Source organism: Sus scrofa, chromosome 17 (assembly GCF_054392235.1).
Source record: "Sus scrofa isolate SSC_HxYL_T2T_F1_AM1 chromosome 17, Sscrofa_HxYL_maternal_Yorkshire_Landrace_v2.0, whole genome shotgun sequence".
Lineage (NCBI taxonomy): Eukaryota > Metazoa > Chordata > Mammalia > Artiodactyla > Suidae > Sus > Sus scrofa.
The window spans coordinates 67672879-67692532 of record NC_139399.1 but is presented as its reverse complement, the minus strand read 5'-3'; the positions used below and the strand labels follow the sequence as shown (position 1 = coordinate 67692532).

The following is a 19654-nucleotide window of genomic DNA, read 5'->3' as shown; positions in this document are numbered from 1 at the left end:
ATAAGTGTATGCTAATGTTTCTGTCTAGACAGCCTTCCGCCTCAGTTGTTTAATGGATAGTACTGAAATTTTGGCCCTGTTAAAACCGAGAAGGGAGGGATGAGTCACTGGATTGTTCAGTTTAGTTTGCTTACTTACAAAAAAAAATCTGCCTGTGTAGATACTAATTAGTTTTACCTTTCTTTGACTGACTTCTTGTGCAAAAGTAGACCAGGAATTAAACTATCTCATTAGCTTTATGTGCCTCTTGGCCGCAAGTAATTCTTCTGTGCTGTATTCCAAGTCTCAGAGTACTTTGTAAATTACATTTAAAATTTAAATTGTTTTTGCTGTGACACAGGACAGCATAATGTCATAGGCAGGCCTGCCCCAACAGTTGCTGACCCTAGGAAGGTTCAGCAGAGGCCCCTAAAAATATTTTAGGTACTTACACTTTTTAATCAAGTTTTCAATTTGTGAAATAAAATGTTCTAGTCTTCAGTTTCACACAAGCACCTTAATTACAGCAAAATAGAAAATGTGTGAAGCTAATATTCTTATGACTGAGTATTGGCAAAATATCAAAGATAACTGAATTCATTTATTATGGATCTCTGATGACGGACTGGTGAAATTTTGGATAAGTAATAATGACCTATGTAATTCATAAATTAGTACATATTTTCATAAACTTCATTTTAGCAAAGTCCGAACACTGAAATTTATTTTTGAATAAATCTTCTTAAACGTTTTTATAAGAATACATAGTCACTATTCTAGTCTTTGCTTGCCATCTAATTGTAAATAGTTCTTATGGTGTTCACCTGGTTATCTAGATTTACATATACAAATTAAAGAATAATAGGAATTGCTTTGAACAGCAGAATGTTTCTCAGTCACCATGTGCAATTGTTGCAAAAACTGTGCACTGAGTTGCTAGTACTTAGAGAGCCACAAATTGGAATACAAAGAGAAGCAAGAAAATGGATGTTTGGCACTATGAGGAAGCAGTTTTTCATTATGCATTAATCAACTATAGTTTTGCTCTGTCAGAGAAAGGATTTGACAGTTAACTAATGTCTTTTCTCTTACCTGAGCACTTACATTCCTCAAATTTTTATCTCTATTCTGAAGCAGAGACCAAAATACCAGTATCAGCACAATCTACAATCTTTGCATTGTTTCACCCTCCCCACCCAGTCCCTTAAATGTATTCTTATGGAAGATTTCTAACATACGCAATAAACAGTTATAGTGTAATGAATTGCAGTCCTCTTCTTTGAAAGGTGTAGGCAAGAGACGTGCTTCTTCTCTGGGCCTTGAAAGGTGTGAATTATGAGAGTGAATGTGTCCATGGTTATAGGACTTGCTTTTTATATCCTCTGGACTATTCAAGTGTATGTGTTTTAGTTCCCAGCACGTAGGAAGTTTGAATCTATCTTTGCAGCTGATTTCTAAATTTATTGCATTGTAAGAACAGAGTATCTATTACGTTTATTTCTTTGGATGCATTTGTGTTTTGTTTTTGTTCTGGAGACAGGATTTTTCTCGTTTGTTCTTGAGAGTTTCTGCTTTGTCACAGCCCACAGCCGATTGGGGATCTGGTGTTGTCTCTGCTGTGGCAAGGATTCCATCCTTCACCAGGAGCAGTGAGTTAAAGGATCTGGTGTTGCTGCAGCTGTGGCCTAGGTCACAGCTGTGGCTCACATTTGCTCCCTGGTCCCGGTACTTCCATATGTCGCCGGGCTTGAGTGAGAGTGGGGCGTATTTTCTCTTTTATTCTTAATCAGAAATGCCCTCATAATGTGTCTAAATGTAATTTTTCTTATTTATGTAGGAATTCCATGGACTCTTTCAATTTGTGTTTATTTTGGGAAAGTACTGAGCTGTTACTAAACTGTTGCCGTCTCACTGTTCTTTTTTATTTTAAATTTTTTTCTGGAGTGCTTATTGACTAGATATTGAAATGTGTGCATCTCTTCTTCATATCTCACTTTTTTCTTCTGTACATTTCATTCCTTTGTGCTATTCTGTGATGTCCTCAACTTCATCTTTCTATTCCAAGGAATGTTGCCTCCTGAAGCTCTAAGGCCTGTGATAAGTGGCAGTGGTGGGTTCTCTAGCCTGCATTGCTCCTCTTAGGGTTCCTCGTTAATCCCCCTGTAGGTTGCTGACCTCCAATACTTATTTCTTACCTCCATAATTGAGATAATACAGGCAAAATTTCCATCTTTTGTGATGGCCTGAGGAGAACGAGAGAGAGTGAAGCCAAGTAGAAAATAGGCACACCCCTTCTTGGGAATTGCGGAGGCAAGCAGTGGGTCTCTGCATTTCCAGTATTTTCCAGGCAAAATGACAAAATAATAACCAACTATTTCAAGATCTTGGACTCATTGCTGGTTTACTGGAATTCCAAGCTAGCCACAGACTTAGGATCACCGGTTTAGTATTTAAGCTAGAACAGACAAGCACAACCAAATGGGGCAAAACCACAGCTAGGCCCTGGATAGGTTTGGATGGAGCAGATAGGTGCTTAATTGCAAAGGCAGGCCTTGGTCATTTCATTTCCCTCAGAGTAACCCAAACCCACATTTTGCTGACCTCGGGTTTTGGACCCAGTCTACCAGCATTTTAGCAAGAATTTACTGTACTTTTTTAAAAAAGTTAAATAAGTATAAATTACCAAAAAAACCTGAAATTCTCCTTTGACAAATAGCTGATTATGATTCTGTGCACCCCTCTACTCTTCCTCCCCAATAAGCTGACAAACACTCCAACTGTCCTGAGTGGTGTAGGTGAGTGTCTCCACACACACACACACACACACAAATGTGTGTACACTTACAGACACCTAGAGATATGATAAATAATACAAAGTTTCTTTTGTTTACATAAGTGGCATTACACTGTGTTTATCATTTGGCACCACATTTTAGGTCACTCAAAACTGTTTGGCTGCAAATACCTAAAATTCTGTGTCATTTTATTTAACTGTTGTGTTCACAAAAATTATTAGCATATACTACATTTTATTTATTCATTCTTTGACCTCCTTCCCATTCCAGACTCCCATCTAGGTGCTTTTGCATTTTCCCACTCAGAGTAGTGCCATAAAAAATCTTTTAATTTGGCTCCATATGTGTGTGGAGCAAATGTTTCTCTGGGGATCAGATTTTTTTTTTTTTTCCTGCTAGAGGTAATCTTTGGAAATGCAGGAGTTTTTGGTTTGTTTTTTGGGTTTTTTTGCTCATCCCTTTTGTATGCCTCATGTACATGTCCTCATTGGCACTTAAATTTCTCTACTGGCATGTCTGCAAGAAAGCAGACTATGACTAGTGCCTTTTGCCTTAAACATACACAGTCCTATAGTCATAGATACACAGCAATCTATAAAATGCTAAGGCTTGAATAAATGATCTTCAGGCTTTCCTCCAGAAACTTCTTAGGACAGATTCAAATGGGTAGTTTCATAAGCAGTGAAGAACTTGAAGAAGCAACATTTATTACCATTGATATCAAGGAGCAATGCTTATTTATGTGTGTTAAGATTTTTAAGCTGTAATATAAAATAGATTGTAAGATACATAAAGAATATGTTTTCTTTTATATGTGTTTGTTTTGTCCAGCTGTTTTAAAATTCATTCAAAATGCCAATAAGGCCAGATCTCCAGGTATGTAGTCCTAGACCAAAACGAAGAATTTTAATTCATAACTTCAGTTTTTGTTTATTTACAAGTATTAAGTGTTATAGTTTTAGGAAGGATAAAGCTTTCTTGTTTTTCTGAAATAGTTAGGTGTCACATAAGTTAAAATGTTATCCTTTCATTTTTTAATACATTTGTTTTCAAAAGCTTTATTAGAATATAAAGTATATAAAGAATATATATAAAGAATATAAAGTATAAAGTATATATACCTTTTTATATATATTTTAAAGATTATTTTTATATTCCTTTTACATTGAAATGAATTATACACTGATTTATCTATGACTTATGCCTGGATAATTTTATATCAAGGTTTAAAATTATAGATACTTGCATTTACAAGTCAAGGTTTAAAATTGTAGATACTTGCATTTACAAGTCAAGGTCAAGAGTAGGTTTTATTTATTTATTTATTTTGGTCTTTTTGTCTTTTCTAGGGCCTCTTCCCTCGGCATATGGAGATGCCCAGGCTAGGGGTCTAATCGGAGCTGTAGCCACCGGCCTCTACCAGAGCCACACCAACGCAGGATCCGGGCCCGCGTCTGCGACTTAACACCACAGCTCACGGCAACGCCGGATCCTTAACCCACTGAGCGAGGCCAGGGCTCAGACCCACAACCTCGTGGTTTCTAGTCGGATCCATTAACCACTGTGCCATGACAGGAATTCCAAGAGTAGGTTTTAATATAGCTATTTATGTGTGCAGTTCACCATCAAGTCTGGTGATCAGATTATTGTATGAAAATTCCGTATTAATGGTGGTGTATATTAATAGCAGGAATGGCAGATTTTGTAAAGCTTATAGACTTTAATACGTATATGTCGTAGTGGTTGGTATAGTTTCTTTAAAAGTGCTTTTACTTGTGTTTATTTTTTTTTTAACTATTTAAACCTCATGAAGAAGTTAATAGTTAGATATGTTAGGGTTTTATCCATGGTATTATTAGTTACTATAAAGTTGATTTTTATTTCCTTCATTAACAGGTTTTTTGTTGAGTTTAACATAATGATGATTTTTTGGTAAAAGATAGGAAGTGGAAAATTGGTAAAATATACCTTTTTCCTATAGAGATCTTGTTATTATTAAAGGAACTTAGTCTCTAATTCTGTTATTCCAAATTTAAAAGTGAATAGGTTTTTTTTAAATAAATGAATTGGTATTTTATACTCCCTTTTAAGAATTTTCAAATGCAAAAATAATTTTTAAATTATTAGATAGCATAAGGTAAGTAATTTTGGTTTTGATTCAATATAATGTGCCATTATCTATATTTCTACAGCATTTAGAAAAGTGCATTGATGATGCTTTAAGAAAAAATGATTTCAAACCTTTGAAAACACTTTTACAAATCGATATTTGTGAAGATGTGAAAATTAAATGCAGCAAACAGTTTTTCCACAAGTTGGATGACCTTATGTGCAGGGTAATTATTCATTTCTGTTGAACGATGGTTGCAATTATTAGGTAGAACTCTACCTTCTAGGAAGAGATAGTCCATTGGAAGAAGTGAATTAAAAGGCTTTGGCAAGCTCATGTAATTGTGTAAATAAATGCTTTTTTCACCACTTGGTTTTTTTTTTTTTTTTTTTTTTGAGGAGTCCCAAATAACATGTTGGATTGTTGTTTTCTGAATAAAATATACAAAAAGCTGTCTTTACTCAATGTTACCATTATTAACTGTTACCTAAACTGGGGAAAACTAGCTTACCTGTTTAAAGTTCAAACAACTTGATCTGTTTTTTAAAAACCTATCAGCCTGTTCTTCATGTTATATGGACAGCACCTAGTGCTTGCAGACATGAAACAAACAAAAATTGTTCAGAACCTTGGACCTGATTTATCATGTATAAAGTTTTTCATATGTGAGCAAAAGTGATTATTGACAGTCTCCGCCAGAATCTAACATTTGTTATGAATCTAAAAGTAAAAATTTTCTTGTATCCCTTAGATACATAGTTTTTTAGAATTGAAGGTGACTGATTCGTTGTATCATAGTCTATAAAATTTCTTGAATTTATACAAGTCTGCATTTTTGTACCAACTTTGTCATTTCACTGGCTAAGTAGTCACAGGCAAGTTGCTTCCCCCCCCCCCCGCCCCCTTTTTATGGCTGCACCTGCAGCATATAGAAGTTCCCCGGCCAGGGACTGAATCAGAGCTTCAGCTGCAGGCGCAGGCCTACACCATAGCCACGGCTATGCTGCCGGATCCTTAACGCACTAGCAAGGCCAGAGAGAGAACCCACATCCTCACAGAGACTGTCAAGGTTCTAAGCCTGCTGAGCCACAATGCAGGGACCTCCTGCAGGTTGTTTTATTTAAACCACACTTTTGTCGTTTGCAGTGTGGAGTTATGATTATGATAATGACCAACACTTAGGATTTGTGAGGATTATAAAGTTCCTAGCACAATGCCAGTTCCATTCTATTTTGTATTTACAGATGTTTAAATGTACAATTTTCATTTTAGGAGCTTAATAAAAAGGATATCCAGACTGTTTCAACCATTTTGGTTTCATTTGGAAGATGTGGCAAAAATATCAGTATATTGGGGCAAGCTGGACTTCTAACTATGATAAAACAAGGTCTAGTCCAAAAGATAAGTATAGAACGTGTAACACACATTCATGTGAGGGAAATATGATTAAAGGTCTGCTTTGTAATAAATGGTTCAAACTGTTAAAAAATAAATTTGGAAACTATAAAATCTTGAGATAAAATATTTTCATAACCTATGGTATATGTTAGAAAAATAAAAATGTAGAGAAACTGTATATAGGCTCCTTGCTAATCATGTGAATTTAAGGTCACAAGATTCCCGAAAACCTTTGCTTAATTTTCTCTTTAGCTCATCTTAATCACTATCTGTTTTTCTTTTTATATTGTTTATTATCTGTTTCCCATGCTAAAATGTAGGGTTTGATTTTTATCCGTTTTGTTCATTGTCGTATACCCAGCACAGAGAACAATGCCTAAGACAATGTGAACTCATATCTGAGTTAATTAATAATGTAAAATAATAACCAATTTCAATAGTATGCCAAAATAATCTAATTATGATAATTTATTTTATCTGTTACGTGATTGTACATGAACTGAGAATTTGAATGGGGGACAAAGATCATCTACTTTGGAAATGAATTAACTTCATCCATTTGCATCTTTAAAATGGAAACATATAGGAGTTCCCGTCGTGGCTCAGTGGTTAACGAATCCGACTAGGAACCATGAGGTTGCGGGTTCGATCCCTGCCCTTGCTCAGTGGGTTAACGATCCAGCATTGCCGTGAGCTGTGGTGTAGGTTGCAGACGCGGCTCGGATCCCGGGTTGCTGTGGCTGTGGTGTAGGCCAGCGGCTACAGCTCCGATTAGACCCCTAGCCTGGGAACCTCCATATGCCATGGGAAGCGGCCCTAGAAGAGGCAAAAAGACCAAAAAAAAAAAAGGGGGGGGGACATATAGTGAATTATCAAAAAGCAAAAACCGTGAAGATGTTTAAGAGCATAAATTTACTTTGATGCAATGCTGGAATTTTATTTCGATATTTCTCTATTCTTAGGTTTACTGTTTGTGTGAATACATTCTTAAAATTGTAAAACTGAATTCAAAGTAACTAATGTATACATTTCTTTTTTTTACATGGTTGCCTGGTTTGAAAAATCCAAGGAGATTATTCTGAGTCAAGGAAGTTCAAAAGATGAAGCTGTTATAAATATGATAGAAGACTTTTTTGATCTTTTGATGGTAACAGTCACGTTGATTCACCAATGTTACAAAGCATGTGTTTATTTAAAAACAATTTGTGTTCTCGATGCCCTGAGCCTAAAAAAATCACTAACAGATTGGCTAGTGATTTTATCCTGATTAATTAAGTAATCACATGGTTAAGTTCAAAAGTTACATGTTACTTTAATACTATTTGTAATGATTTAAGTATAAGAGAGTAAGTTTTCAATTAAATATTATTCACTTTCTTTTCAGGTCATACATGACATTGATGATGAAGGTATCATGAACATTCTATTTCTGTTGGAACAATAATTTGCTGTTAGAGTTTTGGTATAATTTTGCAATTCTCATTGTATTGTCGTATTAGGAGTTCATTACCTAATTCATGGATCAACAGATCTTTTCTGTAAAGGGTCAGGTGGTAAATATTTTAGACTTTGTGGGCCAAGAAAGAAAATGAGGGTATTATGTAAGTACTTATTAAACTGGAAAGAAAACAAATGTCCACAAATGTTTTATTAATGCAACTCAAAATATAGCAATAATCTAGTACAGTGTTTTTGTGATACAGGTCTATTAATAAGAATCTCAGTCTCTCTTTTTTAATTTTTATTTATTTATTTATTTTGTCTTTTAGGGCTGCACTGGCAGCACATGGAGGTTCCCAGGCTAGAGGTCGAATCAGAGCTGTACCGCCAGCCTATGCCAGAACCACAGCAACGCAGAATCCGAGCTGAGTCTGTGACCTACACCACAGCTTACAGTAATGCCAGATCCTTAACCCACTGAGCAGGCCAGGGATTGAACCTGCATCCTCATGGATGCTAGTCGGGTTCATTAATTCTTAGTTAAGGTTCAGAGTTAGTGTTTGCTGTTAAAAAAATTAATTGCAAATGTTCATTTGTTCATGCTTATCTGTAATGAGGTTTTGTATTTATTGCATTAGAAAAATGTCTTTTTATGCAGATAATGCCGAATACTGGTATCAGTTCATGAACATGATTTTTAATTGAGCATATTCATCACTTGGAAGTCATTTATGGAAATATTTCAAACTTTTGTTCTTAATATTTGCCATTTAGAGTGTCATTGCCATGAGATGACTTTTAAGGACTTTTAATGACTTTTAAGGACTTTTAATCACTTTCAGTTGAAGGTTAGGTGGAAGCTCTTCAGTTGCACAGTTAAATGAACTTTGAAATAAGGAAATTTCCTTTGCACTTACATCAGCATCTAAAAATGCTGCTGGGTCTGTGGTTGGAGCTTGGAAAAAATATATCCCCTATAAATTTGTGTTGGGAATGGAGATGTCACTTCCTGTCTTAGCTTTTGATAGCCTGGAAAATGTATAAAGCAGCTGCACATTACTTGTGATTCAGATGACCATAGTTTCATTGAAGTAACTTTACTGAAGTATAAGTTTCTCATGTAAATACTATTTTGCCTTGGAGTTTGAGGTTGAATTCATTAAGAAACCTTACCAACTCTGCAGCCCAAGCTAATTACCAGAGCCTTTCAGTGGTGGTTGATGGTGGCTCATTTTATCAGAATGAATGAACTTCACCTGAGACTACTGGCTCACTAAATCATGATAGGTATTTCCACAGAATACCTGCTGATGAATACAGCCATAGGAAAAGGGGCAGTGGGTCGGATTTGGTCTGTGGGCCATAGTTTGTCCTTGGTCTCATGAAACAAAATTCTCAGTAGTACAAGGAGAATACAGAACATGTTATAACTCATAATTTCACTTGTGCTTGGCATTGCCTAGTGCCAGACAGTTGGTTCAAGTTATTTTATCTCTGTGTTGGTTGAGGAAGAATTATCTATGATTGGTAATTGAGCCTGGTGAATTGCTTATAAATAAAGAAACAGCTATTTGCTGCCTTCAAAGCCAAAACATTTTAAAAGATCAATTGCTATTTATTTCAGTAGTAGTTAATGCTACCTTTTCATAGGTTTCTTTGCAATTACCTAACAATCTAGTCTCAATTCTTAAGTTTTTAGGGGAGAAAACAGTCCTAAAGCACCCATGATTATGAAGTGATTCAACTTTTTTTAAGTAAATCATTTTATCTTTTCACGTAATTCAGTGATTTTTTTTCTTTTAATGTAGTTAGTTACCTTATAAAACTGTACATTTTCTGTTGCAGTATTGCCATTATTTAAAATTATTTTAAAAATTTGCATCATGAAATTAGCATGTGGCAGATTTCTCTGAATATAGTTAATGTTAATAAAACCTTGTCTTTTGGGAGGACAGGGTCACATTTAGACATAGGTGAGGATATTTAGATCTTTATAAGATAAAGGGTGTTAATGGCCATTATGGAGTTTTGAAAGTATGACTGTAAATTACCGAGGCCAGTTTTTGTGAAAACCTCAAAATAGAAGTTTTGAACTATATCTGTTTATCCAAAAAAGTAATACTGCTTTATGTGCCTAAAAGAAGCAGCTGGATCTGGGGTTATTCCTTTGCCAGAGTTAAGATTAGTCACATCTGTTGAATGGTGATTTTTCAGTTACATAGCTAGTTAGTGGCAGAACCAGAACTGAATTTCATGTGTCCTGGTGCCAGGCCAGTCAGTGGGCCTTCTTCTGAACTGAACTAGTATGTCCTTTCCATTAACTCATATGAGAAAAGATTGTCATTTAAAAGAGTTTAAAGTACACATTTGCCAATAACTTAACACTTTTATTCAGGTAAAAGGCAAGTAGTGGAAAGTTTCATACCCCGAATTTGTGCCCTGGTTATTGACTCAAGAGTGAATATTTGTGTTCAGCAGGAGGTAAAGTCATTTTTTTAGATTTTCTTTTAAAACCTAAAGAGAAAATGAAGAAAGTTTGGTAGCAATTTATCAAATTGAATAATTATGTTATCTTGGCATTAAATTAATTTTAATATGGTCTGTTTTGATTGTCCTAACAATTCATTGCCTGACATGAGTATATTATATGTGTGTGTTGGAAATTTATAATCATGTGAGTTTGTGTATACCTATAGCTCATATGAAAATATAAACTATACTGTCTACATATTTGGAGTTCTTAAGTATTTAAATGCTAAAAATAACTTGTATTAGTGTCTATGTGTATGTACATGTGTGTGACCACAAGAACAGATATCAATGGGGTACTATCATTTGCTTCCTTAACTCCTATAATAGAGTAGTAATAAACACATGTCATGCTGCTAAGAGTATAACTGCTTTAGGTACAGGAATCATGGTATATTTTGTTTTTGATATTCTGTGTTTTATATTTTCTTGTATTCACTATTTTATACATACATACTTTCCTCCACCCTTTATTCCTTGTATAACATGCTGTGATTAACTGTGATTAAAAAAAAATAGGCTTCTAAGTTTATGTACCTAGAATATATCTCTAAGTACTTAATGTTTCATTGAATATATAAAGTTAACGGATTAACTTTTTTTCTTTTCTAGACTCTAAAGAAAATGAATGCTATGCTTGACAAGATGCCTCAAGATGCCAGGAAAATACTCTTTAACCAAGAAATGTTGATTCTCATGTAATAATTTGTGCTTTATGGGTAAATTAGTGGTTCAGGTCAAGAATATAATAATGTTTTATAAGGCAAATAAGGCAACCATGACATCCATTAATAATTAAAAATAATAAACTATTGTAGATTTCTAATATAATTTATGAATATGTTTTCTGCCAAAGTCGTATTGATACTAGTCAACATATGAGCTTTATATTTAATTGATAGTAGTCCTAGTATATAATCTGTTGTTTTGATTCACAGGAGTAGTATGGGAGAAAGGATTTTAGATGCTGGAGGTATGTTTTTTCAAAATGTTCATATTTGAAATTATTTCAAATTTATTATTAGAATATAGTATCTCAATCAAAATAATGTTAACATTGTAATGTGAAATTAGGGTACTTATAAGCTGTCCATGTACAACAAGCAAGTTTTAATTGCTCTAATAAGTAATTAAAGGATAAATATCTGAGGGACTAAAAATAATAAGTGTTATAGTAGGAGTTGTCAAATATAATTTGTGCCTAATGGTAGATATATGAATCATAACTCAGTTTCCTAATAGATTTGAATTCCCTTTGCCCAGAAATGTCTTAACTGTATTATATGAAATTAGAAGGTTTAATATTCTTGGGACTCATATATTTGAATTGTAAAGCTATGTTTTTCTTTAAAGAACTCAAATTGTCTTTCCTAAGTTATGTCAATTTAAAAAAATGCACAACCTGAAAGCTGAGAGTTAAGCTTTACTTGGGGCAAAATTAGGATTTAAGTCAGGGAGACAGCATCTCAGGTAGCCCTGAAAAAACTGCTCTGAGGAGGTGAGGGGGTAGCTAGGATTTATAGGAGCTTTTTCAGCAACAAGCGAGTAGTAGAAACAAAAGATTTACAGAACCAGATTATCTCAAGTTAAGGAATTCAGGGGGAAGAAGCAAAGGTCTGGGCTTAGTGGAATCACCCTTTGATATGGCACTTCAGCAATTGGGGTCAGTATTCTTTGTTTCTTTCCTGAATTCCCTCAGGGCTCACTAGCTCACCCTTGCGAGTGGCTACATTCACAGATGACTGTGACATCTTTCTGTTTTTAGAAAGAATAGCCCTGGCAGCAGTATTTCAGACAGCTCTGAGATACTGCCCCAAAGACGAAAGGGGGAATATCAGTATATATATGATGAAGGTGAAGGGGGAAGTGCATAAAACCATGCACACATCTTATAGAATTTTGTCGCTGGTCCTAAGGTTATTACTAGACACAGACATCAGTTGTCATGAAGGATTTTGGAGTTTTTCTGGATATGAGGAGATGCAAGTATTGGGCTCATAAAATCTTATAAAAATATCTGTTTGAAGATCCATTCTTTCACTTTTCCCAGAGCACAGAGTGCCTCATAACTGGTCTCCACCTTGAGCTCCGCTCAGGGGGTGCAGCATGTCAGCAGCTGCAGTAGCTCATGATTTAATCCATGTAGAGGCAGATGGCATGAGCCAATCTCCAGTTCAGAGTTACATATTAGAAAATTTTGATATAGGAGTTCCCATCGTGGATCAGCAGTAATGAACTTGACTAGTATCCCTGAGGACGAGGGTTCAATCCCTGGTCTTGCTCAGTGGGTTAAGGATCCAGTGATGTGGTGAGCTATGGTGTAGGTCGCAGACAAGGCTCGGATCCCACATTGTTGTGGCTGTGGCATAGGCTGGTAGCTGCAGCTCTGATTCGACCCTAGCATGAGAACTTCCATATGCCATGGGTGCAACCCTGAAAAGACAAAAAATTTGATGTAGTGATTTACGTATAGAATAAACCACTGGTTTAAAGTGCTTTAGAATAACTGTAAGGAAAACAAAGATTACCTGTGATTTATAGACTTTTGTGTGAATTATTCTGCGTTCACAACTCTTAATAATAAAGTGACAGAATCTTTGCATATTTGGGCGTTTTTTAAAATTTCCTTAAAAATTTTTTTTTTAGTTCTGTCTGCTGTTAGTAAATTTGTTTTTGTTATTTGGTCTGTATTCATTTCTATAATGATAAGATATTTCTAGTCAATATGAAGAAAATGGCAAAAGATGAGTAAATTACAACATGTTCCTTATTTCTCTTGGTTGTTCTAACACTTTATAAAGTATATTGACCTCTGTAAAGTCTTAATTTTCATAATTTTAATAGTACATTAACAATTTTTTTTAAAGATTATGACTTACAAGTGGGTATCGTAGAAGCTTTATGCAGAATGACCACAGAAAAACAGAGGCAAGAACTAGCATGTCAGTGGTTTTCAATGGATTTTGTTGCTAATGCATTTAAAGGAATTAAAGACTCTGAATTTGAAACAGTAAGTAGTATCAGAATAGCAAGTTAACAATAGTTCTTTATAATTGCTGTGTTTTTAAAAACTCTCTCTTTTTTAAAATTAGGATTGCAGGATGTTTCTCAACCTTGTAAATGGCATACTTGGAGACAAGAGAAGGTAAACAATGCAAAATACAACCATTTAATGATTAAACAGAGCTCAAGAGAGAGCACACACCGCTAGGCTGAAATAATCCTCCACTGGTCTTATTTGACTTTGTACTTTTTAGTGTTTTTTTTTTTTTTTTAATTTTTTTATTTTTGCTTTTTTGGGCTGCACTCGCAACATATGGAGGTTCCCATGCTGGGGGTTGAATTGGAGCTACAGCTGCCAGCCTACACCACAGCCACAGCTACAGCAACGCCAGATCTGAGCCATGTCTGCGACGTACACCACACCTCATGGCAACACCAGATCCTTAACCTACTGAGCGAGGCCAGGGATTGAACCTGCAACCTCATGGTTCCTAGTCGGATGCAGATTAGTTTCTGCTGCTCCACGATGGGAACTCCTTTTTTTTTTCTTTGCACTTTTTAGAGGAAAACTTTATTCAGTCAATATCAGTTAATAACTTTGTCTAAAATTGGTTTACTATATTTTAGAACTGCATGTACTAAATTGTAAATTTAATGTTTAAGGAATTTTTAAAAATCTAGGTATAAATATCACTTGAGCTACCTCCTTTGTTCACATACTGGAGTAAAACTATATAGCAGATATAAATTATCTTTTATAATTAACATACTCTAAGGATGTTCTTTCTGAGATTATTTAACCTCAGGAATGGTCATGGAAGGATAGGTAATGTAAATTTTTATTACTTCTTTCAATGACAGAAGAACTGAGTATTTTTAGTGCAGTGCCTGGCACCTTATAGATGCTCAGGACACATTGGATGAATGAGTTCACATTTGTTTTCCCTACTAAGGAAACAAAAGATAGGTTAAGTGCAAGAGTCATTCTGGTTGGATTTGGATAATAGGTTCCCCTCTTACTATTTTAATGTTGGACAAGTTATTTAAGCTTCCTTGCCTCAGTTTCCTTAGCTATAGGATAAGAATACTAATAATATCTACCTTTATATGTTTGTTGTAAAGATTCAATGAGATGGTTACATGCTATGTACTTATAACAGCATCTGACCAAGAAAGTATTCCGTGAATTCAGCCATTTTTATTAGCACTTCTATTTTCCTTCTCCCATCTAATCCTTTGGGAACTTCCATTATATTACTAGTATAAACTAAATTAGGAATCTCTGCACATAGTCAATAGCATGAAAAGTAATTTGGTACAGTTTAACTTTAGTCAAAGTGGTAGGTCGAGTAGTATCCTCAAAGTAATATGTTTTCTCTCAGAAAGAAATTTCCATTAAAATCTTTAAAAAGTGATGAAGAAGGAAATACAATTTATTTTAAGTTGTCACTACTGCCCAATTTCCTTTTGATCCTAGGTGTGATTTGTATGGCTCATCAAGATTATGCTGTGAAGGCTTGTTAATTTTTTCTTTAACTCAAGCTGCTCTTTATTTCAGGGTCTTTACATTTCCTTGTTTATCAGCGTTTCTTGATAAATATGAGGTAAGTTTTCAATTTAATAAATTTTAATAGATGAACTTTGATTCAGGGATCGAGTGATTTCAGGTCACAAATTGACAAGAGCATTATTAATGTTATCATAATTACATCACAGATATAGCCAATGCATTATTCTTTATCTGAAGTGACATTTTATGAAATGGCATGTTTGTAGCCAAGGATAAATGAAATATAAAAGCTCTACTTGAAATTTTCTTATTTTTTTCCTAATCAAGCCCATTATTGTTTATTGTTGATGAAGATATTCAAACATGAAAATACTTTAAACTTTATTTGCACTTGGAACAGTTGTGATTTCTTGAAGCTAGCTTTCTCCTGTGTGAAGTATTAAGCAGCATTTCTTTCCCTTGTTTCTGAATTGATTTAAATGCTATACATGTCTGCTTTTTATCTCCCCTTACCTTCTAGCTATGTTCTTTTCTTTTTCCTGAAATTCAACTATAACATGCTCGTAATTTTCTTTTGTCACTTTTGAAAGCGTAGTGTACTAGTTTTATATGTTTATTTTATTAGCTGCAAATACCGTCAGATGAAAAACTTGAGGACTTTTGGATAGATTTTAATCTTGGGAGCCAGACTCTGTCTTTCTACATCGCTGGAGACAATGATGTAAGCTTTATTTCCTCTGTACCATTTTATATGTGTGTGTCTACACACACACACACACACATATGCACAGTATTGTCATTCAATTTAGGAATATGGATTTCTGGGAACTCCTGTTGTGACTCAGCAGGTTAAGAACCCAACTAGTCTTCATGAGGATGTCAATTCTTTCCCTGGCCTCCTTCACTGGGTTAAGGATCCAGCATTGCCGCAAGCTATGGCGTAGGTTGTAGATGCAGCTCAGATTTGCTGTGGCTGTGGCAAAGGCTGGCAGCTGCAGCTGTTTCATCCTCTAGCCTGGTAACTTCCATGTTTCACGGGTGCAGCCCTAAAAAGAAAAAAGAAAAAAAAGAATGTGGATTTCTTTGTATATTTATTTTCTTGCTGTTTTAATAGTTATCACTGTTACCTCCAGTAGTTTTGATTAGCATGGTAACCTATCAAGCTAATTAGAAATGAAAATTATTTCTGATGTTTTATTGTAACAGAAAAAATGCTAAAATTAATGCTAGGTTTTTTGTTTGTTTTTTTCATTTTAGGGCCTCATCTGCAGCATATGGAAGTTCCCAGGCTAGGGGTCGAATTGGAGCTGTAGCTGCTGGCCTACACCGCAGCCATAGGAATGCCATTTCCAAGCCACATCTGCAACCTATACCACAGCTCATGGCAACGCCGGATCCTTAACCCACTGAGTGAGGCCAGGGATCAAACCTGCATCCTTACGGGTACTAGTTGGGTTCATTACTGCTGAGCCATAACAGGAATTCCTAATGCTAGTTTTTTAATATAAGTTTTTCAGAAGTAAATTACATGTTAATGATAAAATTTAACATTCACATGAACAAAATGAATTGAATCTGGAAAAGTTAATAGTTATTCAAATACAGAGGCACTCAGTTAAAAATAACATCAACAGGAGTTCCAGTTGTGGCTCAGTGGGTTAAGAGCCCGACCAGTATCCATGAGCATGGGTGTTCAATCCCTGGTCTTGCTCAGTGGGTTAAGGAAGTGTTGCTGCAACCTGTGGTGTAGGTTGCAGATGTGGCTTGGATTTGGAGTTACAGTGGCTGTGATGAAGGCCAGCACCTGCAGCTCCCTAGCCTGGGATTTCCATACACCCCAGGTGCAAACCTAAAAAAAAAAAAAAAAGATGTAACATTGACACATAATGACAAATGGACTTACTCATTTGTAGAATCTTCTATTTAAGAATAGTGAAGGATTGATTATTATGGTAGTATTGAGAAGTGAATTTTATTTTTTCATACATGATGATTTTTATTTTTCCCTTTATAGCTGACATTCAGTGTTCTTTCAGTTTTCTAATGCACAGCAAGGTGACCCAGTCGCAAATACATGTATATGTTTTTTTTTCTCACATTATCATGCTCCATCACAAGTGACCAGACATAGTTCCCCTTGCTATGCAGCAGGATCCCATTGCCTATCCATTCCAAAGGCAAGAGTTTGCATCTATTAAGCCCAAATTCCCAGTCCCTCCTAGTCCCTCCCCCTCCCTATGGGCAACCATAGTCTGTTCTCCAAGTCCATGATTTTCTTTTCTGTGGAAAGGTTAATTTGTGCCATACATTAGATTCCAGATACAAATGAAGTCATACGGTGTTTGTCTTTTTCTGACTTACTTCACTCAGTATGAAAGTATCTAGTTCCATCCATATTGCTGCAAATGGCATTATTTTGTTCTTTTTATGGCTGAGTAGTCATCCATTGTGTATATATACATCTTCTTAGTCTGTCGATGGACATTTAGGTTGTTTCCATGTCTTGGCTGTTGTGAATAGCGCTGCAATGAACATAGGGGTATATGTATCTTGTTCAAGGGAAGTTTTGTCCAGACATATGCCCAAGAGTGGGATTGCTGGGTCATGTGGTAGTTCTATATTTAGCTTTCCGAGGTACCTCCATACTGTTCTCCATAGTGGTTGTACCAATTTACATTCCCACCAACTTGCAGGAGGGTTCTCTTTTCTCCACACCCTCTCCAGCATGTGTTATTTGTTGACTTGTTAATGACGGCCATTCTGACTAGTGTGAGGTGGTATCTCGATGTAGTTTTGATTTGCATTTCTCAAATAATCAGTGATGTTGAGCATTTTTTCACGTGCCTGTTGGCCATCTGTATATCCTCTTCAGAGAAATGTCTGTTCAGGTCTTTTGCCCATTTTTCAATTGGATTGTTGGCTTTTTTGCTGTTGAGTTGTATAAACTGTTTGTATATTTTAGAGATTAAGCCCTTGTCAGTTGCATCCTTTGAAACTATATTTTCTCCCATTCTGTAAGTTGTCTTGTTTTTTTTTGTTTTTTTATGGTTTCCTTTGCTGTGCAAAAGCTTGTCAGTTCGATTAGGCCCCATTGGTTTTTGTTTTCGCTTTTATTTCTGTTGCTTTGGGAGACTGACCTGAGAAAACATTTGTTAAGGTTGATATCAGAGGATGTTTTGCTTATGTTCTCTTCTGGGAGTTTGATGGTGTCTCGTCTTACATTTAAGTCTTTAAGCCATTTTGAGTTTAGTTTTTTTTTTTTTTTTTTTGTGCATGGTGTTAGGGTGTGTTCCAGTTTCACTGACTTACATGTGACTGTCCAGTTCTCCCAGCACCATTTGCTGAAAAGACTGTCTTTTAGCCATTTTATATTCTTGCCTCCTTTGTCGAAGATTAATTGACCATAGGTGTCTGGGTTTATTTCTGGGTTCTCTGTTCTGTTCCATTGGTCTGTATGTCTGTTTTGGTACCAGTACCACACTGTCTTGATGACTGTGGCTTTGTAATATTGCCTGAAGTCTGGGAGAGTGATGCCTCCTGCTTGGTTTTTGTTCTTGAGATTGCTGTGGCAATTCTGGATCTTTTGTGGTTCCATATAAATTTTCGGACTGTTTGTTCTAGTTCTGTGAAAAATGTCATGGGTAATTTGATAGGGATTGCACTGAATCTGTAGATTGCCTTGGGTAGTATGGCCATTTTTACAATATTAACTTTTCCAACTCAGGAGCATGGAATATCTTTCCATTTCTTTGCATCCTCTTTAATTAATTACCTTGACTAAAGTTTTATAGTTGTCAGCATGTAAGTCTTTCACCTTCCTGTCAGGTTTATTCCTAGGTATTTAATTTTGGGGGGTGTAATTTTAAAAGGCATTATATTTTTGTTTTCCTTCTCTGCTATTTCATTGTTAGTATACAGAAATGTGACTGATTTCTGAATGTTAATCTTATATCCTGCTACTTGGCTGAATTTGTTGATCAGTTTGAGTAGTTTTTGTGTGGCGTCCTTAGGGTTTTCTATGTACAGTATCATGTCATCTGCACACAGTGACACTTTTACCTCTTCTCTTCCAATTTGGATACCTTTTATTTCTTTTGTTTGTTGACTGCTGTGGCTAGGACTTTCAATACATGTTGAATAAAAGTGGTGAGGTGGGCATCCTTGTCTAGTTCCAGATTTTCGTGGGTAGGCTTTCAGCTTTTCTCCATTGAGTAGTATATTTGCTCTGGGTTTGTCATAAACAGCTTCTATTATATTAAGGTATGTGCCCTCTATACCCACTTTGGTAAAAGTTTTGATCATGAATGGATGTTGGGCTTTGTCGGATGCTTTTTCTGCATCTACTGAGATGATCATGTGGTTTTTGACTTTTCTTTTGTTAATGTGGGGTATGACATTGATTGATTTGCGTACGTTGAACCGTCCTTGTGAACCTGGGCTGAATCCCACTTGGTCGTGGTGTGTGATCTTTCTTCTATGTTGTTGGATTCAGTTGGCTAAAATTTTGTTGAGAATTTTTGAGTCTATATTCATCAGAGATATTGGCATATCATCTTCTTTTTGGGGAGTATCTTTGTCTGGTTTTGGTATTAGGGTGATGGTGGCTTCAGAGAGTCCTTGGGAGTGCTCCTCCTCCTTCAACCTTTCAGAAAAATTCAAGAAAGATGGGTTATAAGTTCTTTGTATGTTTGGCAGAATTCGCCTGTGAAGCCATCTGGTCCTGGACTTTTGTTTATAGGGAATGTTTTTATTACATATTCTGTTTTATTTCTCTTTCTTTTTTTTTTTTTTAATCTTTTGTCTTTTGTTGTTGTTGTTGCTATTTCTTGGGCCGTTCCCGCGGCATATGGAGGTTCCCAGGCTAGGGGTTGAATCGGAGCTGTAGCCACC

The 19654-nt window shown here is 35.7% G+C and overlaps 1 protein-coding gene across 15 annotated transcripts in view; it reads left to right on the top strand.

Annotated features, from left to right (window-relative positions):
* Positions 1-19654, top strand: part of SYCP2 (synaptonemal complex protein 2) — an 85742-nt gene that overhangs the window by 1598 nt on the left and 64490 nt on the right. For 12 of the 15 annotated variants that reach the window (XM_085003156.1, XM_085003151.1, XM_085003147.1 and 9 more), the window contains exons 2-13: positions 3606-3650; positions 4967-5110; positions 6157-6287; positions 7327-7429; positions 7667-7691; positions 10118-10203; positions 10864-10949; positions 11190-11224; positions 13119-13261; positions 13344-13396; positions 14813-14858; positions 15390-15485. In XM_085003156.1, coding sequence (XP_084859282.1) covers positions 3627-3650; positions 4967-5110; positions 6157-6287; positions 7327-7429; positions 7667-7691; positions 10118-10203; positions 10864-10949; positions 11190-11224; positions 13119-13261; positions 13344-13396; positions 14813-14858; positions 15390-15485 — 972 coding nt within the window. In that variant the 5' untranslated portion in view covers positions 3606-3626. Of the gene's footprint in view, positions 1-3605; positions 3651-4966; positions 5111-6156; positions 6288-7326; positions 7430-7666; positions 7692-10117; positions 10204-10580; positions 10950-11084; positions 11225-13118; positions 13262-13343; positions 13397-14812; positions 14859-15389; positions 15486-19654 lie in introns of those variants that run through there. The other 3 variants (XM_085003149.1, XM_085003150.1, XM_085003148.1) reach the window with 3 other exon arrangements.